The 24,344-nt window shown below is 39.3% G+C and overlaps 3 protein-coding genes across 3 annotated transcripts in view; 1 reads left to right on the top strand and 2 right to left on the bottom strand.

Annotated features, from left to right (window-relative positions):
• The window catches only part of LOC114451385 (F-box/WD repeat-containing protein 7-like), a 28,752-nt gene extending 16,915 nt beyond the window's left edge, over positions 1 to 11,837 (bottom strand). The window contains exons 1-2 of the mRNA XM_028429978.1: positions 11,364 to 11,837; positions 3,607 to 3,756 (exon numbers count right to left, since the gene is read on the bottom strand). The gene's annotated coding sequence lies outside the window, so the exon portion shown is untranslated. The remainder of the gene's footprint in view (positions 1 to 3,606; positions 3,757 to 11,363) is intronic.
• Positions 11,838 to 15,300: 3,463 nt separating this feature from the next.
• Positions 15,301 to 20,434, bottom strand: tmem154 (transmembrane protein 154). The gene is made up of 7 exons (XM_028418147.1): positions 20,227 to 20,434; positions 19,386 to 19,457; positions 19,034 to 19,201; positions 18,861 to 18,915; positions 18,244 to 18,320; positions 17,810 to 17,852; positions 15,301 to 16,180 (listed from the first exon to the last, which is right to left on the bottom strand). Exons 1-6 carry the CDS (start codon positions 20,327 to 20,329, stop codon positions 17,821 to 17,823), a joined length of 507 nt encoding a protein of 168 aa, XP_028273948.1. The 5' UTR covers positions 20,330 to 20,434; the 3' UTR covers positions 15,301 to 16,180; positions 17,810 to 17,820.
• Positions 20,435 to 22,209: 1,775 nt separating this feature from the next.
• On the top strand, positions 22,210 to 24,328 carry LOC114442423 (translation machinery-associated protein 16-like). The gene is made up of 7 exons (XM_028415948.1): positions 22,210 to 22,355; positions 22,459 to 22,562; positions 22,822 to 22,859; positions 22,952 to 23,036; positions 23,123 to 23,271; positions 23,366 to 23,408; positions 23,534 to 24,328. Exons 1-7 carry the CDS (start codon positions 22,353 to 22,355, stop codon positions 23,715 to 23,717), a joined length of 606 nt encoding a protein of 201 aa, XP_028271749.1. The 5' UTR covers positions 22,210 to 22,352; the 3' UTR covers positions 23,718 to 24,328.
• Positions 24,329 to 24,344: the final 16 nt, after the last annotated feature.

Raw genomic sequence — 24,344 nt, 5'->3', positions numbered from 1 at the left:
ATCCATTAAAATATGACCACATAACGATTTTTAGGGAGCTGCTTGGAAGAAAGCATCAACTAATCAATGCGGCCACAATAATATACTTGGGTATTTCCACAAGTTTATCACTTTTGTGTATATAATATAAGTACAAATCCAACTGCAGTCTGCTGGGTTGTCAAAACTATAGTATTTTTAGGTGTTTAGGCGTTGGGATATGTGCCATGTAAGATCCCCAGTTTAGTTCCAAGTATCGGTAAGGTCTTTTTGTAGCTCTCTCTCTCTCTCTCTCTCTTTATGTTACCAGTCTAAAGGTAATTAGCCAAAATAACAAAAAATATAAAAGTCCAGGGCCCATCGGCTAAGTATACATGTATTATGATATACTAGACTACACTGAAGTGTGCAAAAAGGTCTGACACTAATAGTTTTTGTACTACTGTATATTTGCCAACTTGTACTTGAGTTCAGAAACAAAATAAGCCACCTTTTAACTTTGGTGTCAGAGGGATAAATTAGAGCTTTCTAGGACAACAAGTTCTGAGTGTTTCTCAGAGGGTTCTGAATGAAGCAAGCACAGAGGTTATGCATGCCTTTAACTTTAGCCTGGGTCAGCTGTGTCTGGATGTGCCACATAAAATGTGTCCAAACAGAGGAATGCTGCTGCCGAGTTTCCAGGTTCAGTTTGAGTAACTATGGTCAAATTATGAGAAAAAGTTAGTTATGCAACAGTCTTAAGTGAACAAAATAATTGTCCCACTTACAAAAGACATCATGCAATACTAGTTCAAATGATTTCAACATGTCGATGCAGTCATACGCACAATCATTTAAAAAAAGGAAGCGGCAATAGGCATCAAGTGTCAGTATAGCGTTTCTCTTCAGTCCTTTATATAGCCCCAAACTATTACATAACAAATTAGCAAATAAAAAATAATAGCTACTGTACATAAGAAGAACTGAAGTTGGAACAAAGTATAGTCAAATACAGTACTTTATTTATATAAATATAACAGTTGTTGATAACATAATTATCAACAACATGCACTCAGAGTCAATCTGAGCTGCAATTTGAGCACTTTAATGGAAAAAAAACCTGCGGTTATAGCAGTCTTTTAATTAATATTTTGGAGTGTAAACTAGAAAATGGAATAAATAATCATTGCTACAAGTTAAAACAGCCAGAAATAAGTGCCTCAAGCTAAATACCAAGCTTAATGCACTCAACACACTTCAGATCTTAAGCTGTGCATATAACCCTGACAGGTGTTACAAGAATGTCTCCATTTCCTGTTGCAGGTGTGAACTGCAAGCCTAGTGCAGCTTACATGTTCTCACGCAGCAGGGCTGCAGTCTACCACAGATTATTAATAAAACAGATGTCAACTAGTCACATTGGACCCAAACTAAAGTTGTAAATCATTCTGTAGTTTGTCAGCATTTACTTTGTTTCTCAGCTCTGGTCTATTGGAGAGCTTCATTCTGGATATTTCTTTGGTGGATAAAAACCACAGATATTGCATTAGTGAAAGGCAAAGATGGAAGGGGTTTTAAATGAAGAAGAAACCTGAGCCACAGGAGAATCTTTGACAACAGTCACCTAGCCACAATTCATCAAACTTTCATGCAACTTCTGACTTACTTTCAATATGTATGCCGAGATGGGTCCAACTCTACCAGAGTCGGTGAACTGTCGGCAGCAGCACGCGTACTAGCCAACAGTACAAAGAGAATGAAAGACACTTCATAAATCTCTGCTGGAATGCAGCCTCATTTCCTCCTTGACCCCACCTTCTCAACGGCTTCTTCCTTCAAGTCTACAAGCTTTTTACCCCAGCCAGCTGAGACCTGACCTTCACAATCATGGCACACTTTGCAGATGTAAAGCTTAGCCACAAAAGCTACAAAACAAATTAACTATACCATTTTTTGTCAGGATACTGGTGCATCTGTGATTACATTGTAAATACCTTACTGTGAATTACCTCCTAGCAGTCACAAGTAACGCCCAGTCATTTTCTGGCTCACGAATAATGGGCAGGTAAAAGTCACATTAAATCAAATAGCAGGTTATCAAAATGTTATGATTGTAGTTTTTATAGCTCATAATTTAACAAGGGAATGCACAATATTAATATAACTGGATAGTAGAGAATAAAATATAACACACCACCACATAAACTGACTGTCCTCTACAGCAACAGACCCCTTGCTCCATGCATAAAAATAACTGTTTCATTTTTCAGTACCGTAGTTTGATGAAACTCCTGATTAGAGGTTTCACTGAACTTTACATGCGTTCCTAACAATAATTGTTCCTTTTTCCTGGTTCTACACTATTACCTGGTATTACACTCTTACCAAGTATACAGTATTACACTTGTATACTTGATAAGAGTCCATCTGTGTGATTACACAAAAGACATGCATGGGTAACAGTATCACTAGCACCAGCGTCAGAAAAAAAAAAAACAGATCATCTCAGAGGAAATCATATGGAATCTGAACTGCAACGTGATGCTTCCATGGAAACACTGATAAGCCAACTGATGGCGTAAGTTCAAACATGAGCAAAATACTTGTGTACTTGTGTGGATTTACCACTTTTTCGATTTGTCACCTGATTGACGCAAACAAAATGCTGCTATGCCTGTAAAACATTTTTGCATGTTTATTATATGCAACTTTTTTCAAACTTGCACAAAGGTTGTACTAATTCAGTATTCATACAGCTCTAAATTAAAGTCTGTCACGGACTGCATGTATGGATGGGCTACATGGTTTTACCTCTGTTCATTGTACAAAAGTCAGGCAAAAATATCTAGTGTAAAGGCGCTGCCATGTTGGAAAAACACAACATCCTGGAGCCAGAGCCAGCCCAGTAGAGGTGGAATGGTAAGGTTACATCGTAGCCATCCAACACTTGCCCACTACCAGTAAAGCCAGTAGCCTGGCTGCAATAAAAACCTAACAAGTTATAACCATCGCTTGCATGCAACCATTTCTGGTTTTAGTTTTTAAGATGTCCATGTCACATCTACTAATGTACCAGACAAGGGTTTATGACATATACTGCAGCCAGCCACCAAAGGGGACTCAAAATGCTTTGTCCTCATTTTTTATGGTCTCTGTCCAACGTTGGTAATGATGTAAAAATATTACTAGGAGGTCACAATAGAGTCACAAAACAACAAACTCAAATCAAAAACCACCGACAGTGGTATTATCACATAATATTTTGTATTTGTAGACTTTTTTGTTTATTTGTATACATTATGAAGCTAGGGTACACACCAGCCACTGTGTATTTACACATTATATAAGCGAATATCTTTTATTTGTTGTGTGTATAGTTCAACTTCTATAAGACAGACACTTAAGCATCCCACTACACAAAATGTGTGTGGCTATAACTGTCACAGAACTGTCACTCAAACTAATAAAACACCAGCCAAATAATGATTCCTTTAAAATTTTCAATTTCCATAACTTTATAAATATGCTGCAATTCAAGGGCACATTTAAGCCTGGGGCTGTTCAGAACAATGGCAATTGCAGACAGAGAGGTACAGAACGATAGAAAAATAAGCAAAGCAAGAGTAGCAGAAAAAGAGCGGGCCAAACCTGTCAGTCAAAGGGCTGCGTAGGGGCTCTGGAAAAGCTTGACTGTGCTTGGGGGTAGGGGGTACAAAGTGTTATCTGCAGCGCTGCAGACCTTCCCTTTTGAAGTGTTGCGGTGCCTCCGACTGAGCCAGGGACAGTTAAGGTGGAAGGCTGGAGGAAAAGCAGAGAAAGCAACAAAAGTGAAAAAACAGTCAAAAACCAAGCCAGTTAACATTTCTTTTGTTGAAGTATTTAAGAATCATTTCATTTTGAGCAAGAACTTTGGGGTCAAACAGCACACACATCATTGTTTTACCCTTTGTTTTTATGTCTTGTTTAGGGCAACCATCTTTCCTCTGGGAAAGTAATGTAGAAAGCATATGGTGGCCATGTGTTGACGAGCGACTGGCTGCATGGTTGGAGGGAGGGGGATGTACATAGGACACAATCGGACAGCAAGGAAAGTGAATTGACAGACTGTTTTGCCTGCTCTCTCTGTTCACTGAAACTCTCCCTCAAGGATTATCCTCTCTAATAGACTTAAAGGCACTTTAACTGAGCTGCCAGCTGCCTGCGTCTGACGGAAAGCCACCCAGGTCAAGTCTGAGGGAGGATATCCTACCATGACAATGCAACACATTCCAATAGTGCCTAGCATGTTTAACACTGGAGGTTTATTTAAAAATGAAAAAAGGAAATGTAATATGTAGAGCAAAAAAAACTGCACTACGAAAGAGAGACTACGAAAGAAACATAGAAAACAGATATTTTGATGTGACATGTCCTGGCTTTACCCTCTTAATAGGATTTATTTTATAGTATCTTAACAATCTTTGTAATTTGGCTTGTTTATGAAACAAGCTCAGAAACTATAGTGTTTTTTTCATTCAACAATAAAACAACATTAGCAGCTGCCCTAACTGATACCTCTACTTGGATTTGTGTTACTATATTCAGAGCAGCAGCAGCACCAGGCACACTCCACACCTCCTATAATTTTGATAAACAGTAAATAATTCATCCAGAAGTAGGAGAATGTGGGCCAGAGAACTGTAATCTGCATAACTTTGAATTTTCAGTTTCAAGTCAATTTCTGTGTCACATTGCAACACAAGGAATAACCTTAATGAAATAAAAGCTGTAAAAAATATTGATTTGCATTTCCCAAACTTTGGCTTACACCATAAGGTGTACATTTCTTCACATATACAGGTCACAGAAACTGAGTGCTTGGCTTTTTGTTAAATTAACTGAATGAGGAAATAGATGATATCAAATGTCCTTTCTGTCCACAAAGGATAGAGAGCACAATTTCTTTATTCTGACTACTTTTGGGCTGCCAGTTTTTAACTAAATGGTAGCTTTTCAATACTTGGTTTTATTGTGGCAGGTAAAAGCATTTGAATAATGGAGGGACTGTCCTAGATTGGTTAACTAATGAACCAAGAGGACAGCACTTGCAGTGATGAGCTCTACAGTCTCTAAGAGCAGAAGGCTGAAGAAATGTATCTTAACTATATTCTGTAAATATAGGGGGATGGACACCATTCAGAATAATTTAGGCATATTTTGCTCTTACTGCTCACTGCCTTTACCAAATGATTTTCTGTTATGTTGTGGTCCTGGCAGCAGATAAGTGGGACCAGTATAACTCAGACACAGTGGACAACATAGATCTACAGTAAGAACAATGAATAGACAACAAAACTACACAACCAGAAGTATCATAATTTAAATCTAGGCTCTGAATTGGTAAAGGGGTTTAACAGGGTCTTGTTGGACCATAAGACCTCTGACCAGGCATGTAAGGGAAGCCTCCATTCACAGAGACAGCCGTTTCCATGCCAACAGGACCTCTGCTGGGAGAGGCCTCCTTTCAAATGGTTTTCATGCTGCACCTCTGCTGCAGCCTCAGAGCAGGACTGGTGGGCATTTGAGAGGGAATGAGTTGTGGGTGGCAGTGAAGAGATGCAATTGTGTTAAGGCAAGACGAAAAGGTCTAAGCTGAAAGCCCCAAAGCTTTCATGTGGTCTGTGATAGGAAATCACACCAAGCATGGATGACTGTGTGCTGGGAACTCGTCTATAGCCCTTTGAGATCAACATTTTGACATAGCATTAATGCCTACCAATAGCGTTAATGCATTCAGATTTTTATTACTTACAGACTAATTTATTAGAATTCAGCAAAAAGAAATGTGTCATTATTACACTCTCTATCCTTCATCCTCTTTATCATCCTCCTGTATTTTAATCTTTCACTCTACAATAGAATCGGAAACAGGTATTGTTGGACTATGTTATATCTTGTCTTATTTTGTCCCAGACTGCTTCCTCTTCCGTGCAGTGTCACCTCACATTCACACCACAGCCCACATCAAAGCAACATGCCTGGGAGACTTCTTCCCATGTTCATTAACCAGTAGAGCTACATGGCATAGCACTGAATTATTAACATGTTCCTTGTGCCTCACAGATACAGAGCAGAGGACCATTCACAACAGCAAAACACACCCACACTGCTTAAAAAGCTTCAGTAAGACTAGGTGATCATTATATATATATATATATATACACACACATTTTCAGCAGTGTGGGACAAATGATTTGTGTCATAATGTCTTGTTGTGTGACCTTATTTTAGTCTGCCTGTATTCAGATGTGCATGCATGGTTGTCAGTGAAGTTGTTATTTTGTTGATACAAAGTCCTGCTTGATGGCTTATTTAAGTTCTCTCTTTGAGAGATTTCCTACAGACGGGAGATCCTTCTTGGACCTCCCCACAGAAAAGCCCTTTAATTTCCTCTTTCCTTGATCTCACTTTCTCTCTAGTGCCTCTGCCCACACATAACACTGACAGCAAGCTGGACTTCTGCAAAGTCCACTCCCACACTCCTTGTCCCCTTCATGTTTAAAGGACAGTTTTATTTCCCTCTCCATTCCCCCATTTACGTGTGCTACTAAACACATCCCTACGCAAATTATACAGCATATCCTGCCCATGTTGGTTTCTATTTAGGTTGTTGCTAGTTATTCCAGTACTACTTTTCAATTTCTGATCTGATTCATTTTTAGCACTCTACCTCCACTCTCCCAGACCTGCCCAATTTGTTAAATCAGATGTTAATGATCCAGGCAACTGAGTGACTCAAACAAAATAAAAAAACACTTCCCACTTTTGAGTCTCTCCTCTAAATTTAACCTCAGTGGGTAGAACATCCGCTCACCACTAGAAAATCTAATTCAAGAGAGTAAAAAGATCCTTTCACACATGCACTGCTGGCCTAACATTTTCAAGAGGTGTGTATTATAATACAAAATGCTCAAATCAGACAGACCACACATAAAATGGACTTCATCCCTTGAACTCTCTTGTACAAAGTCTGTGTTGTGTCCATTAGAATGACTTCTGAACATAATCTATTAGGGCTGCAACAAACGAGTATTTTTGAAACTTGCCGATTATTTATGCGATTACTCGAGTACTTGGATCACGTGTAAATGTCATAATTTTTCCATAGCTACGGCTGCATCTAGCAGCAGGTGGACCAGGACCTGCTTTGGACTGCTGCAGTGTCATTGCTTCCGCCTGCAACCGCCTCCATACCCGGCGCCAAAACCACGTGTGCGGCTCACCCGCGTCTCGAACCCGGGAACTCTTGCGCAAATGCATTGACTCTTGTCAATGCATTTTATCCTCGAATATTACTCAAGTAATCGTTGCAGCCCTTATTATCTATACATCAGGTCCTCCTGTCCAGCTGATGTCACAGACTGGTTGATAACCTGTTCCTTTTAAGAGTGAGAAGGAATAATTATAATGTGGGAATCTCAATAAAATGTAGTTAAAACCTGTCTAAATTAAATGTAATGTGTAATCACCTTATGAATACAGATTGATTATAGAAGTACTTTTAAATATTTTTCACTATAAAAAGGTCATAGTTACTAGGAACGACTCCTGCCTCCAGGAAAATATGCCACATGACCACTGCCCACTGTCCTAATGTTTTGTCAATACAAGTTTCAAAGACAGGAAATCTCACTGTCTGTATGAGAATGGTTTTAGGAAAGCCCTGGGGTCTGTAACACAGCAACAGTCAGGAGTGTGGGAATATGAAGCTTTCTCCAAACAAAGTCCAGGATACCCCTCGTCTCTCTCTCCCTCTTTTAAGGCCTTGCAGCGAAAAATCACTACCAGAAAATGGTATTTCATCACCATGACCTAAACTCAAAATATGCCATGCTTCTTTTTTACATTGTCAGCCTATTTTTATGCTTACATTTTCAAATCCTCACCAACTTACACTACCCCAGCCGAAAAGATAAATGGGCACATGTGTCCCCAACTGAAAACACATTGAAGGGCTCAATACTAAAGGGCGCTATGACACCAAAGCACTTGTGCAAGTAAGCAAAACAAACTCTGTATCTGCTTATCTTGTAGACTTCAACCCACCTCTTATAATACTATTTTCGTAAGAATGTTTGTAGTAAAACATTTCTAATTCAAAGCAACCAATTACTGAAATATGACCAGCCCAACTTTCCTAAGTAATGACAATAATAGACAACAAAAAAAAGGTATGAAGGCAAAAAGAATGACATAGCATAACATTTTTGGTTGCCACCTGTAAACTGACTTTTGACCCCTTTAAAACTATATTAAACATTTTTGGATTTTGTAATGCTGCTTAAACATATAGCTTTTTCCCCACACACACGATAAGCTTATGAGATTAAATTACTTGTAAACCTGCAAACATTGCTGGCTCTTCATACCATCTCATTTGTTACATAATTGCCACCCAAAGCATATTTTTAAACAGCACGGTGATAACAATTTAGACCAAAACACCAAGAAGCAACCCCTACACAGCTTAATGCTAATCAATACAGCACTGGAATAAATCCTCCTTTTATAAAGCTCCTTGTTCTCAGCCTTTGTTGACAACAATGTTGTATCGGACTCTTTCTGCAGTACAGACATACATGCAAGGGATGCTAAAGACAGTAAACCTCATGGTCAAACTGGCTACAGCAGTTGGGCCTACACACCAGAAGAATAACACACCATGGTGCAGCCACTGACAACAACAAGCTGACAATTGAAACACAAACAAAAGAAGGTAACAACCAGTAGCCAGACTGTTGGTTTCTAATGTAAAGATGGCTAACACCTGAAAAATGTAGCAATGACAACACCCTGAAAATAATGTAACTAATTTCCAGGAGGGAATGAAAATGATAATTTTTTCAAGCACGTCGTTTGTAACACTACATTCATCGATTCCTCTGCAAACATCTACTTTTGTATAAACTATTAGAAAACCATATAACACTCAGCCCTTAGCCTCCATTCTGCCCTCTGAAAAGGCCAAATTTACCAACAAAGTGAGTTACGGGGCTTGTGAGAATCGCATGAATGCCTCTTGGTTGTTGTTGCTGAATATCACAATAATAGGCTCATGGACAGTTGACAGAGGAAATAAACTTTTAGTCATTGATGTACAATACTGGTTATTATCTATATTTACTCTATGATACAAAAGTTAACTAGTTCATGTTCTGACTGACTCAAAGACATTCTCAAACCTTAGCAAACACATGAGCAGGGAAGTCTACAGCCCCTTTGACATAAGACAGGGTGACGTGGCAACACCTGTGTTAACTATGGAGCTAAATCAACCAGTTGTTTGACCTGACCTTGCACACGACCTCCCAAACTTATAACATAAGGTCAATTAAGAGAAAAGGTTGTGGCAAGAAATGAAACTGAAACTATTTTGTAATGTGTCATTGTGTGGGAGCCAAAGTGTGACGTACACACTCATGGGTTTGACAATCCTTAAGAATCAGGGTCAAGTTAAAAGTGTTACAGGCATGTATAGTACACGTCACCCTCACATCAGGATGATGCCTAATGAGGCCTTTACCCTGCTTTTAAGAAAAAGACACTGATATGCTATTTAATGTGCCTAAGCAAAACTCTGGCCATTTGACATAATGGTAGAAAAAAAGTAACTGCCTTGTCCTCTGTCAGTTTTCCCTCGGGTGTGATTGTGTAGTCTGTCAGTCTCCCAAGTGAAGAGCAGGTTGTATTGCTCACGTCCTGTGCGTTTGTATAGACATCTGGAATGATGATTTGGAAAGTTTACTGTGTTGCGCTACTCTGTGCACAAAACAGCTTTGGCTTGTACAGGTACATCTCAAATAATTAGAATATCATGAAAAAGTTCAAGATATTTTGTCACTCATTTCAGAAAGTGAAACCCATATATTAAAACACACAGGGTGAAATATTCCAAGCCTGGAAGCCCAGGTTGCTTTGATAACAGCCTTCAGGTCACCTGCATTGTAGGGTCTGGGGTTTCTCATCTTCCTTCTTGACAATACTCCATAGGTTCTCTACAGGGTTCAGATTAGGCGAGTTTGCTGGCCAATCAAACACAGTAGCACAATGGTTAATAAACCAGCTTTTGGTACCTTTGGTAGTGGGGACAGGTGCCAAGTCCTGCTGGAAAATGAAAGCAGCATCTCCACAGAGTTTGTCAACATAAGGAACTGGACTTTAAGCAACGTGGATTCTGTGCCTCTCCACTTTTCCTCCAGACTCTGGGAATTTACTTTCATCTGAAAATAAGACTTTGGACCAGTAAGTACCAGTCCAGTCCAGGTACGACACTTCTAACTTTGTCTCTGGTTGAGGACTGGCTTGACACGAGGAATGCAACATTTGTAGCCCATGTAGGATTCGTCTGTCGAAGTGGCTCTTGATGTGCTGACTGCAGCCTCTGTCCACTCCTTGTGACGGTCCCCCAAATTGTTGAATGGATTTTGCTTGACAATCCTCACAAGGCTGCGGTGCACTTTTTCCTTCCACTGAACTTTCTATGACTATGTTTGGATACAGCACTCTAAACAACTGCCTTATTTAGCAATGACCTGTTGTGGCTTTTCCACCTTGTGGTGGGTGTCATTGTCAAGTCAGTGGTCTTCCCTGTGATTGTGTAGCCTTCTGACCCAGACTGACAGACCATTTAAAGGCTCAGGAAACCCTTGCAGGTGTTTTGAGTTAATGAGTTGATTAGGGTGTGACACCATGACTTTCCGATATTGAACTTTTGCATAATATTCTAATTTTAGAGACACTGAACTTTTCATTATCTGTAAGCCAAAATCAATAAAAAGTCAAGAAATAAAAAATATTTCAATCTATTAGTGACAAAAAATTCTTGATCTTTTTCAAGATATCCTAATTATTTGAGCTGTATCTGTATGTCTATCCTGGATAAGACATCCCTTAGTTGAGACAGGCATCTCTGTAAAGCATCTTGGTGTGTGTTTGTGGATTGTGATAATGCATGTTAATATATAAAACTAACTTGACTCACTAAGAAAATGAAATGCATGGCGCGTCGTTTAATTGCCATGGCTGCGTTACCATTAAACTCCTCGCACTTTGCAGCTTTTGGCTTAGTTTGTGCAGTTTGTTTGAACAGCAGAGTGTTGGCAAGAGAGTTAGCCAACACACATAACAAACTCGACCAACTTTAGTTTGCGCAGGGCGATCAGCTACAGAGAGCTACATCTGCCAACTTAAACTTCTTACAGTGCTAAGAAGCTCCACAGTAAATAAGTTGGCTAGCGTTAGCAATGCTAACAACTAGCTAACGAGTTGTGCGTTAGCTGGCTAATGCTAGGCCCCTTCCTACTAGTCTACTACTGCAAGATTTCACAGTTGTACTCATGCTCTTTGCAATTTAACAGTGTGTTTACCTCAGAAATGTGAAGATCAACAAAGACTGCAGGCCTCCCCGGCGGTTCCTTTGGGCAGGTAATCCAAAGAGAGATAGTCTATGGAGCTTGAAGAAGCTAACGCTGGAGGCAAATGCTTCTTCGTGTCTTGGATTCCCACCAGCAGCCAGTCACTTTGCACCTGACTACCAGAAGCTAGCACGTTAGCATGAATAGCTAACTAGCCTCTACAAGGCAGTCCACAACCCAAGTTCGTGTAGTGTTAGCAGGCTAGTAAAACACCGCTAAGGTTAGCTGCTGTGTCAAATTGACAAGTGTGTTGATCGACCCATAAACTCGGGTCATTTAATGGGCGTAATATGACGGCCTCCGATCATTATAGGAGGAAAAATCCACAAGTTGGGCCCAAAAAGCGTGTCAGTTGAGTGTTTTGGCGTTCACAGCTTCTTCAACAAGCGCCAGGTTTGTTCGTCTCCTGGCTCTCCACCGACTAGAGAGAATGGCTGTCGCAATATGATGACGGAACGTTTTTGTTTGCTCTAAGGCGCTCTAATGTGACGTATTAATGTGCGCTCTGGATTACTTTAATGTTATTGAATAAAGGCTAATCTTTATATTAACTACATGTCTGAGGGCAGATGTTGCATTTTTACCTATTTCATTTAGAATTTTGATACATTTTATATTGTTGTTGTTGTTGTTGTTGTTTTCAACGTTATACTGTAAAATTACAAAAACAACAACAATAAGAAGAAAAATAAGTAGAATGTAAAGTGTATGCTTAATATCTCCCACCACTGTCAAATAAAAGCTAAAAAAAATGTTTGGTAACAGTGTTAGTTTAAAAAAAAAGCCTAACCTCATTCTTCCCAGTATATTGAGCCTTATTTATTCAAAGGCAGAAGAGGAAAAAAAAGCTATTGTGGATTAGTGTACCGCTGCAGCTGCTGCTCAACTTAGTCCTGCAGTGCCAGCTATGGTTAGCTTTGGCTCATGGTCATATTCATGCCCTGTATCTGGATCCTCCAGGGAGAGTCTGAAACCCTGAGATATCACTAAGCACCAAACATGTGATCCTGAGAAGTGTGGAATTGAGGCTGGCATCCCGTCAATGAAAACTGAAAATCACACCCTGGAAACACCAGATGACTGTAAATAGCCACACTTTGTTTCTAAATAGTCTTAAATGAGGGGTTGAAAGCTGCTGTTTGTGCTCCTTTAAGAGTCTCTACTCCAAAATCTGAACCAGTCTGGAATTATAACTGCAATATTCCTATGTGCTATTACTGTCTTTGTGTCTGTGACCCTAAACTCTGACTTTATCATTTGAATTCTTCCAGAAATACATATACACATTTGGTTAAAAAACTGTTGATAATTTAGAGAGCCATACTGTTCTGGGAAGTTCCCCTGCTAGTAGTATCATTTTTTTTCTTTTGCCTAAAGCCTAAATTTCTTGTAAAGAAAGGCAAAATCAACAAGGATGTTTTGTTCTAATGTCTTAAGTGCAACTTTTGATTAAAAAAGTAAGTCTCAAACTCATAAAAGGAAATGATGTCCTCACTGGAGGCGACTGGCAGTTTAAAGTGTTTACCACAAAACTCATGCTATTCTGTAATGATACACACACACATGCCCTGGTCTATTGTGTGCCTTCCACTCAAACGCTGCTACAGCTAAATGATGACGGTGACAGACGGACGATGTTCTGTCTGTAACATCACAGCTCTTGAAGGCAAACAAGCAGGGATGCCGGTGTGGCCGTGAAATGGAGCTGATAGAGTGTGACAGGCGGCAGGAGCGCCTGCTGGGCAGACAGTGATTCAGTCAACTAAGCTTGGTAAATTCAAAGAGACGGGTCACTGCAAATATGATGTTATGAATGTGTCCTCTGGGGTATTACATAATATTTCTGTTCTCTGTGACAGACGTGCCTTTAATCAAAGTTATAAACATACCTGTCCTCCCACACACTAAACAATATACAGACCTGGTGTGAGATTTCGCTGCCACTTGGTGAAGTGAGATAAGTGTCAATACTGTTTTATAAACTCATGTTTGATTAGAGGTTTTCCAGTTTTATTTACACATGAACCAGTTTGGCTCTAATGCTGCCTTCACACGCAGTCAGTAAAACTGACTACACCGCTACACCACACATATCTGAAATTATTATTTTATATATATTATTATTATGTGCTTTACGCAAGGCAACAAATCTGTCTTAAAACAAACTTGTCATAGCACACTTTTGTGCAAAGTCACACTACAATGTGCTTAATGCAAAAACAAAAAAGAAATGGTCACATGAGGAATAAGTGACAAACTCAGCGAGGCCGGTGTCTGAGAAAAGTCAAAATCACCATCATTGTCTAGGTGTCAAGCCATAAGACAGATTTGTTTTGTTTGTCTGGTTCAAAGAAATGAAGCTTACAAACATGTAAGAAGTTCTAAGAAGAGCAGTGAATACTCACAGGGGAGAAATTTGAACTAGGAAATGTTTGTTTTTTTGCAAATATTAGCTTTAAATCACCATAAAAACACATATAAAATAAAATTCAACCAATCAACAGATAAAGGACAATACCAGACATTCAATTGTACAGCTTAAGTTGGAAAAAAAACTACTTGGGTAAAATCATAGTAGTGCAAGTGTAATTTTCAAATAAAATGTGCTGTGCATGTACTCCGATAAGAGAGACTTAAAGAATAATCCTTACTCAACCAGACTTAATTCTTCTGGCAGGTTCTCCTAGAGTCTAAAATTACTTTTAAGCCTGAAGCAAACAAACAATCCCTGTCTCCGGATCTCTTGTGGTGAACAGGCCTCACATGGGACTGAAGGGTCAGAAATGAAGTCAGCAGGCCATGAAGAGCCTAATATTAACAGAGAACTCCGTTCTCCTTTAAGCTGGGGGAGAATCAAAAGAGATGAGCAAAGCTCTATCAGGAGTCAAAATATATGAACTTTTAGTACCTAATAACCAAACCTCAAATGCATTGAATCCTGGGAATCCCGTAATGAAACTAAGTTATAATGCAGAGATTCTCCTTCAAGCTCAAGCTGAGGCACACAGAGAGTGTCAAATGATGGTGAAATACAGATGATGTTTCACAGGGTGAATGTTAAGCATAAATGACCCTTTAATGACTCCTAAAGCAGTCTGGGAGTCAGAAACAGGTGTGATCTGGTTACACACACAGTTTTCTGGAAAAGCCTGCAAGGCTTGTGAAGACTTGACAGTTTCGTAGCTGGTCGGTAGCTTATTGGGTAAGACGAGAGATTTTGCAACACACTTGATACATCTGTGTAAACCATATTCCAGTTGTGAGAATGTCAGTGTTGAGTTGTCTGTGTAGTAACAGACAGGTCTCCTATGAAGAAAGTGAATGGAAAAGAAGAGACAAACTTACTATATGTCTCATTTGTATTCATTGGTTTGCATAGATTGTCTGTCCTCGCTCCTTTAGATAGTTCTCTGGAATCCTATCAGCGTTTCAAAAGTGTCCGTCAGACATAAAGGGCTCGAAGAGCAGGGCAGCTGAGTCTAACCGAAGAATTTACATCAGCATAGGCTACGTGAGAGCCGACACAGTGACAGAAACAAGTGTTGTTTATGCTGCAGCCCTGACATTTTTATCTATATTGGTTTTTAAATGCAAGCACACATGTTTGAAGTTTAAAGTTAAGCTGTAAACAGAAAACAACTGTTGTTTTCACTCTTACTCAGTAAAAGAGAATATAATGAGAGCATGAAAAGAGATGCAAGCATTAGCATACTTACATGTCAATCAGTAATAAGTAATTAGGCATTCATATCATGTGAGAATTAATTGGAAAAGTTTGCTCCCAACTGAGGACATTTACATGAATTCCCCACAAACCGTTAAGAATAATTAAAAAAAATCATGACTGTGATGTCATATAGGTAAAAAATGGCTGACAGGTGACAGCAAAGAGATTTTATCTATTGACATTTTATTAAAAGTTTCAACAAGACAACATAAAATATTTACAAAGTAGTTTGATGAAAATAGTATCTTACTGTACCATACTGTGTTTACACTTCAAGATCCTGCACAATACTGGCTGACACACATTTAGATCAGTGTTACGACTAGAAACAAGTCTGAAAATACGCAGCATTCAGTCAGAGAGTTAAGAGAAAAATCTGATCAGTAACTGTTTTTAGAAAGCTATTCCAAGGATGGGCAATAATTTACCAAAAGCCTCAGAATCCAAAGACTCACTCACAAGGTTTTGAGATTCAAAATAAAACTATAAAACTACTCGGCACAGGCATGCAGTACCAAAGGCCTTTTCTCTGTGATGCATTCCTCCAATCTTCTGGAGAATAATGCTCCTTTAAAACCTGCAGCTGGAAGGAGTCACAGTGTAAATACTGTACAACAAAGAGGCTTTCAGCCGAAGGAAGGCAATCAGGAGGAACTGTGAGAAGGACTGGCCTGCTGCACTGACCACACACGCTTTAACTGTATGAATCTGCACTTAATAGGTGAAATACTTTTCAATTAGTATCAATGAAACATAAAATACTATTCATGTACCTGACATGACAGGTTAACACATTTTACAGGCATGAAAATACTGCATAATATCACAAAAGAGACTTTCTAACAAAGGCAGTGGTTGTATGTTCCAGTCCACCAAAGATAAAACTTGGAGCTGCTTCCTTGTGTTGTGTTGTACTCCTGCTTCCTGACAGTCAAATTAGCTCCCTGTGGTTATGAATGAATTATAGAAAAAAGGTCAGAGTATCAGAAAATGGTGCTTTGTTGGCAACATGTCCTGGCATGGCAAAAGAGAGTTGTTTAACCTGCAGTGAAGACATAATGGGAGAGAGGTCAGAGGTCAGTCCTGTTAATTCTGTGAACTCCAGACGTGAGTCATCAAGTAGCAGAGAGACTAAAGGGGAAAAATTCCGACAATTTGAATAGACTGCTGACATCACCAGCATACATAGTAATCCATGATGTCAACACACAATGAAAGAATAATCACTCAGGGCAACACATACATGACTCACAACCAACTACAACAGACGACACACTTTCCCTTCTGCGTAAGCTGAGCTGATATACATTTTGTACACAGATGCTTGGCCAGCTTATCAATAGCAAAAAAAAAATGATAAAGCATTTTAGAGTTGATAACATCATGATAATGATATTTCTCTTTTAAATTAATTGACAATTACAGGTCAGTACTGTCAGAAAAATGGACAACACTGGCTGCAAGATGATAGTGTCATCTAGACGTTTGGGACGTATGAGACAGGGACTGTCACCACTGCAGTACTAGCTGTGTAAATGCAAATCCTGTGCTAGAGTTTTTAAAAATGTTCTCCTTTTTACATTGGACTACAAACTTATCAATCACCCTCATGCATATAAATTAGCTTCAAAAAGCTAATTTAGTTAGCTTTTTTTTTGTTTGTCTGCCTCTGAGCCACTACAGTGGAATCTCACACGTTTGATAAAACACAGCTGCTGCTCTAGTAGATGGCATCACATTGTGCAACCGCAGCAGCAGTAAGATCACATTTACTTCTGTTTTGCGATCTCTTGTGAAACCTAATGTGCACAGAGTGCCTCCCTGTTGAATTAAAGTACTTTCAATCCACAGCTTTGGAAATAAAACCCTGAGAAAAAGCAGCCTTATAAATGCATGTTGGTCAACAGTTAGTGAAGTGGTGGACCTTGACCTGGCCCTTTCTTTCACAGCAGCCCTTACACCAAAGGAGAATATTCCAGGGCTAAGTTGCACCACACTTGCATGCTTGCCTGTTGCAATCACTAACAGATGTTAGGAGTGTTTGTGCTTTCAAACAGTACCATGTGTAATGACGAAAAGGTCACAGTTCATCAGTCACAACTATACTGAAAGCAGCTGGTGCATCACAACAAAAAGGCAAAAAAAAAAGGAAATTGTTTGGAAAGATCACTTATTTCCCAAGTCAGCTGTTGATCTGTGTTGTGTTATCATTGTTGTGAAACCAACTGTGTGAAATTTTGTTGTTGTAATACTTGTTGTTCACACCCTACCATAAACATATTAATATTAAAGTTTTTATTATCTTTGGAGTCAGGTCGTTATAAGCAAGCTTCCTGTACACCTGCAGTAACATGGCACCAGAAGATTTTCTTAAAGAGACAGATCACCCTTCAAATCCAATAAAGTGGTTTCCAAGGGGTTAGCTTCATGGTTAGGGGACAATCACTTTACCACCTAAGCCACAGCCGCCCCATTATGAAGGCATATTTAAAAACAAATTGCATATGCAGCTGCATTCAAGTTATATTTTTATATCTACAAAAACACATCCTATTCTGTCATAGTTTGTGTGATAGAATGTTTGTCAAAGTAATGAGAATACATTTGGGATGTGAAAAATCTGTGTTAAAAAGAGGAAAAGGTGAATTCATCAAGTGGAAGGTACGCTCACCATAAATACAGCTACGCCTCATTAGAGTCCTCTGCAGTTTCAGCTATAACACACAAATTAGACAACAAAGGTATAAGGTTACTCATCATTAGTGTCGTCTTCATCTCACAAAAACTGTTTAAACCAAACATCTGTGATGACGTTAAACCATCTGCTGTAGAGCAGCAGTGACATCTGCTGGATAAACGCTGCCAGCTCACATTAAAGGTTAATTAAGGGCTCCATTAGTAGAGGGTTGACTTAACGCATCATCACTGCGCTCCAAGCTGCTGAACATGCGACAAGACATTTCACATATTTTCCAGCCATGATAAAATTTTGACAAACACCCACGTCAGTTTAAGTAAGGATTCCATTGTTAGAGGGGTTCTGTTTTGTGTAGACGTATCCTCTGACTCTGTCTTTTTGATTATAATTTTCTCACAGAAACATACTGTCTTTTTTCATCCACTGGTCCAACTCTTCCATTTCCAGCTCCATCACAGAGGGCACGTCTTCTTCAAACATCGGCCTGAAAGACACAAAGTGTCGACAAACTTGAAGCTGTTATTCTGTCTTGTAGTTGAACTCCCTGTTGTTTGAGAATGCTTACTGTCATGTTTTAGGACATATGTTGGTGGTGAAAAAGCCTGCGTGAGTGCCTCATGACAGAGAGGACAGATGTGATTAAGTCAGACAAAAGCAATGAGATCCACTTAAGGTCATGAGTTTGAAATACTGTATGATTTCTGGTCTAAGTAGTGGACAAAAGATAAGAAACAACAGACTTGCATACCTGTGGCCATCAAATTGTACAACGTAATTATATGCATATTAGATGGGTTACTAAATGCTTTTATATTTTACTTGCTTGTGGCATTCCACTTTTTGACTTGATGTTTTTGTTGTTGCTACCTTACCTTGTTTTATGTTTCTAACCTGTTATTATTTCTGATCATGCATGGAGCACCTGGGGTGTAATGTTCCCCCTGGGATTAATAAAGTATGTCTGATTCTGATCTATGAGGGTAAACTCCAACACGTCAAAGACAAGTAACATGTCAGGACTTACATCGGCACTTTCTCTGTGCTGGATCCATCCAAATATGGATCTTCTTTGCTGAGCTCTATGAAAAGACAAGCAGGTGGCATTTTACTATAAAAGCTCTGAACATGTAAAAACAACATATTTTGAATGTGTACATTTGTTTTTCTGTTAGAACTGTAATACACCTGATGACATACCTTGATTTCCCACTTTTTTGGTGCACCAGCGGCTTATGAAAATGCCACAAACTATCATGCCGATGATGACGACCACCAGCACCACTGGGATCATGATGATGAAGGGATTCAAATCCTGCTCTTCATCTTGTGTAGTGGTGACATTTGTAACGCGAGGAGCATCAGTCACTGCAGAAGCAAAGTAATGCATCAGTCAGTGATTCAGATTCATTTAAATGCTGCATTTCTGCAGAAAGACAAGGAACCATTAGATATATATCTCACTACGTCTCACTGAGCCTGATGATCATTGGTTCAAAGGTGACAGTTATGTAGACAAACATAAATCTTGTGTGTTGGTCTGATATACTACCATTTGTGAATGTGTCCACTCCTGAGCTAGTGTTCCCCTTGATTCCTTCTGAGCGCGGTGGGTCTGATGATGCTGAAACACAACACAACAGAGAGAATTTACATCCACAGTGAGTCAGGCAGCTGCGTGTGTATCGCTGCGATAACAACATCCACTTTCACCCACATGATAGGGTCATGCACTTTGATGTCACTGGGTGTGTGCATGTGTTAGAGGAATTTTAATATATGTAGCTGCTGGAGGCAAAAAGGCTGCTTTACATTTTACATATATATATATATATATATATATATATATATATGCCGTACTGTCATGTCTACAGTGGATTTATGCGCACGGTTTCAGATAAACATGAGCAGTCATCTCACACAGGAACTTCTGACTTCCGTCTGCATGATTTCAGATGGTTGATGCAAAAATCAAAACTGTTGCAAAATTCACAGATCAGTGTAGGTGGAGACGTTGAGCAATTTGTTCCTTAGAAAAACATTTCAGCCAACGAGAACATGTTTCTCTTATTTCTAACCAGAAAGGTCAATGTGATCATCTGAAGCTTAGTAAAACTGAAAATCACCCACTTCACATTAAACACCACAACTGTATGAAAGTAATCATATTTTCACATTTTCTAACTACAATGACATCTCACAGCATTAACTGATGGCATAAAAGTTTTTATCTCTTCTGAATATCAACGATAAAAGTTGTTGTTTCTTTCAGTCAAGACAAAACGCTCGCAGTCACAAGGTGGACTACAGCAAGGAAAGCAGGGAGGAGACAAAAAGGTGGAGAGCGCAGCTTTGTTTCAGTTCAGTAAAGAAACCAGTGTTCCCAGTCCTACCTGTACCAGTCAGAGCGACCAGCAGCAGCAGCAGCAGCAGCAGCAGCAGCAGAGGGGTCTTCATTTGGGGGCCTCTCATGTTACCGGGCCATGAGGCAGACATAGTGCCATTGTGTGCCCGCTTCCTTCTGTGCTGTCAGAGCATCATACTTCCTGATCTGACCTAACATGTTAAACAGAAGGAAAAGGGAAAAAAAACCTCTCTCTCTCTCTCTCTCTCTCTCTCTCTCTCTCTCTCATACACAAACACACCCTCAGACTCAGGCAGATAACTTGCTGGGTGTGATGCAATCAGCTGTGAGCTTGTAGCCACAAGTCTGACAGTGCTTCAGCTGCAGTGTCACATTCTTGCCTGTTAGGTATGTGGCCCTGCAGAGTGAGGGGGAAGCTGCGCAAACTTTACAGAAAGCAAAAAACTTACATTTGTATGAGCTCTAGATAAATGTGTATACGTGCGTGTTTGCTGGTGTCTCCTGCAGCAGCCTCCTGAGTCACACTTTCTTATCTCTAATCATGAATCTGAGGGTCATGCAGTTATGATTACATTACGAGCTGTTGTGGGTGGCTGGCCTACTTTCAAAAACAATCTTTTTTATACAGTAAAAATGTGATGTGTTTCAACACAATCGTTAGGGTTTCTGATTTTTATCAAGCGCCTCTATCAACAATATAACAAAATATATGTAGTTCAACAGTTCCTGCCCACTGCACTTCCAATCTGAAAGAAGTTAAGCAACATATAACTCTTATAATGTAACAACACAGACTTATACCTAAACGAATCAAAATAAAAAGTAAAATACAGAAAATAATTTGAAATAAAAATAAACAGAAAATCTGATATTGTTCAGTCATGTAATGATAATGGATCCCCGCGGAAAATACTGTATATGTCAGTGAGCAAACAGTGAACAGTTCAAATCTTAAAAATGAGAGACTAGGATTCTTTCTTTCATTGTCACTTCATGCACTGACCGTTGTTTTGCTGTGCGATCAATCACATGTGAGGACAGAGACTGGAATCCAGAGAACTTTGCTGAGGAGAGCCAAATAAACTCACAGAAAAAGGCCAGAATGCTCATCTGCAGTAAATTGTATGGCAACCAGTCAGGAATTTGTGTCTCTGTGTGAGTCTGTTTTTTGCTTATTTCTACACCTGTTCATCTGATCTTCTTCACACAAACAGGTGGATGTTCTGCTGGGTACCAAAGTTAAAAGTGCTTTAGTGATTTGCATCCACAGCTTCAACCACACAGCTACTTTACTTCCTCAGAGCTGCAGCGGCATGCTGCAAACAGGAACTGTGCTGTTTTAAGAAACACAATATATATCATCAGCAGGACACAGCTCACTGACTTTCTTTGGTTGTTTGGATTTGTTTTTCTTCAGAAAGCTGCAGGGATCAGTCAGCCATGTGGTGCTCACAGATTGCTTCAATAAAAACTAAGAATGCCACTACAGCAAAACTGAGGCAGATTTCACAACAGGTTTTATCAAAAATATTAAAAGCTGCATTACATTCAAAATTAATCCCAAAAGCTTATTCTGCTTGTTACTGAAATCAGTTAGTAATATTTAACTAATGTGACGTTAATATCTGACTGATCTCCATGAAAAGATTCCATTTCCTGAGTCATACAGCCTGAGTCAGTCAGTTTTGGGTCATATGAGGGAGTTCAAGCAGCACTGTGATCTTTTAAACTCATGAATCAGCCTGCAGTGCAGGAGGAGCCCGACTGGTCTGAACTGATCCAACTGAGTCAGCTTCAACTGGAAGTGTTGCTGACATGATCAACATTTACAAAGCACATAGCCTTGTGTTTTTGTTGATTGATTTATAGGCTATACACATGAAAGTAAATGTGAGATTAGATTAAAATACACAACGGGAAGACGTGATGTTTGTCAATATGTCCACATACCAGCATAAAATAGGAGAGGCTGATATGAGAGGTTAAGTTGACGAATTTCTCCTTCTTTTATTTCTTTCAAAAAAAAGTCAGAGGATCAGAACCCTTTTTATTTTCGGCGCATGAACCCGGACACAAATTGACGACGGACCGCTTCCATATCCGGTCCGGTTGTCAACAGAGTAGCAGCACCACGCGTGTTTTCAGACAGACAAAATGGTACGGCTGCTGTGTTCAGAGTGTTTGCCACGAACATTGACATTAATCTGATGAATCTGCTGAACGATATTTGATTATTATTATTATTATTATTTTATTTCAGCCGAAGACTCAGAAAGGAAAAGCCGCGGAGAAGGTTGTTCACCCGTACAGCAGGAAAGCTGCTTATCTCGCCCGAGAGGAAATTAGACTGAAAAGGAAAGAAAAGTGAGTGAATAACAAATAACACTGAAACAACTGAATTGTTGACAAAATCATAAAGTAAAATGTGTTTTGTAATATGTTTTGTTTGACATTTGTTGTTTGGTCTACAAACACACAGCACACTGGCTAAAAACAGGTTTACTGGCTAATAATAAACAATTTAACTCTGTTTATTAAAGGCTTGTTATATAATCTACATTTAGTGCTTTTATTCAGAGGTTTGATCTGCTTTAAATCGACTTTGTTTCTCTGTCATGTACAGACAGAAGACTGAAAAGGCAACACGTCTAAGCAGCATTGGTAAGCCTGCTTACCATCATCATGAGTGACATATTGTATGGACAAATTCATGCCGTATTAAACTGTCATTCTTCTCTTCTCTCAAATGACAGGTGAAAAGCTGTTGTGGTTCCAGAGTCAGTTGGAGCCAACAAAGACAACATACACAAAAAAAGATGCCTGTGACATTATTGAAAGGTTAAACACTGATTATGTTATGAAAGCCATAAAAGTGTTACAATAGTGTATTATTATTATAGTATTTTTTTTCCATGCATGTTTAGGTACCTCCACAGGTTCGATTCAGAACTTGAGCAGATTGAGCTGATGAACAGCATCAAGGGTCGGCAAGGTCGTCTCCATGGCGCCAGAGAGGCGGTCATCAAACAGACCATCGAGCGAGAGCGGGCGCAGTATGAAGGCGTCGGATTCGGTGAGTCCTCCTGGAAATACATACAGGCAACACATACAGTATGTTGCAGATTTGCACGATTAGTGTAAAACGGTCTTGTTGGGGTTTTTTTCAGAGATCCCAGACATCATCAATACAAAGCATCTGAAAATGTTCAGGTGAGCAGATGAGCTTTTTAGTGATTGTTCAGCTCGATTAAAAGGCCTGGAAATATGGAACAGTGTTAAATTTAAATTGATTTGAGCACAAGATATAAGAAAAAATGCTCTTTATGTTTTGGCAGAGAGTGGACTGGAGACCTGAAGAAACTGCCAAATATTAAACTGAAGAAGGTGTCTAACAAAGGTCTGGGCACCAGTAATGAAGAAGGGGAAAAGCATGATGCAGAGGACAGTCATGAAGAAGAAGAAAATGATGATAATTTGGATGATGAACAGCTGGATGAGGCAATACTCATGTCAGACTGAGGCTCTTTGTGATGATCAGATTTTCTGTGGAGCTGACTCACCGGAAGCAAAGACTTTTGTAATGTTTGTGAGAAGATGCTGCTACTCCAGTACTGTCCAGAAGAGGGTGCTAAAAGTAACATTTTATCACCCTTACCTTTTTAGAGTTGTAGTTGATTAACATCACAGCAGCCTTTTATAGGGGTTCTACATTCATTGTTTATTGCACAAACAAATCTGTGTTGTGTGTGACCTGAATGTTGATCCGGTTTATCCAATCAGAGTTAGAAAAAGCTTTTAACAGAGTTTTTGTGGGGGATTTAAGACACTGAAGAAGCTGTATTTTCTGCAACATGTCAGTGATGCTGGTAAAAAAAAAACAGATTCAACCTGTAAAAAGTGGACATGTGTAAACAACAGTTGCCTTTAGTAGTGACAAATTGTGACAAACACTTTTATAATCTAATGTAAAAACTTGAACAGATGCCAACCATGAAAGCTCTAGTTACATTAGCGTATAAATGACGGACCGGCTCCAGAGCAGGACCACATAAAGCTGCAAACTGTTGAAACAATCATAAACAACTGGGCTACATGATGTTTTCTACAATAAATTCCCCTATGATAGTGAATAACCTGTTTTAAAAT

This window comes from Parambassis ranga, chromosome 1 (genome assembly GCF_900634625.1).
Source record: "Parambassis ranga chromosome 1, fParRan2.1, whole genome shotgun sequence".
NCBI classification, from domain to species: Eukaryota; Metazoa; Chordata; class Actinopteri; family Ambassidae; genus Parambassis; species Parambassis ranga.
Note: the sequence above shows the minus strand (reverse complement) of the source record. Positions and strands in the feature narration are given on the sequence as shown.

What these genes read in the sequence shown, in the direction of transcription:
- tmem154 (XM_028418147.1), bottom strand. Translation starts at nt 20,329, where the DNA reads ATGTCTGCCTCATGGCCCGGTAACATGAGAGGCCCCCAAATGAAGACC. An exon ending in GGTCGCTCTGACTGGTACAG is followed by an intron (nt 19,458 to 20,226) that starts GTAGGACTGGGA and finishes GTTGTGTTTCAG; the next exon opens with CATCATCAGACCCACCGCGC. An exon ending in CCAGTGGATGAAAAAAGACA is followed by an intron (nt 17,853 to 18,243) that starts GTATGTTTCTGT and finishes TGTGTGTTATAG; the next exon opens with CTGAAACTGCAGAGGACTCT.
- LOC114442423 (XM_028415948.1), top strand. An exon ending in AGACTGAAAAGGAAAGAAAA is followed by an intron (nt 22,563 to 22,821) that starts GTGAGTGAATAA and finishes TGTCATGTACAG; the next exon opens with ACAGAAGACTGAAAAGGCAA. An exon ending in GTATGAAGGCGTCGGATTCG is followed by an intron (nt 23,272 to 23,365) that starts GTGAGTCCTCCT and finishes GGTTTTTTTCAG; the next exon opens with AGATCCCAGACATCATCAAT.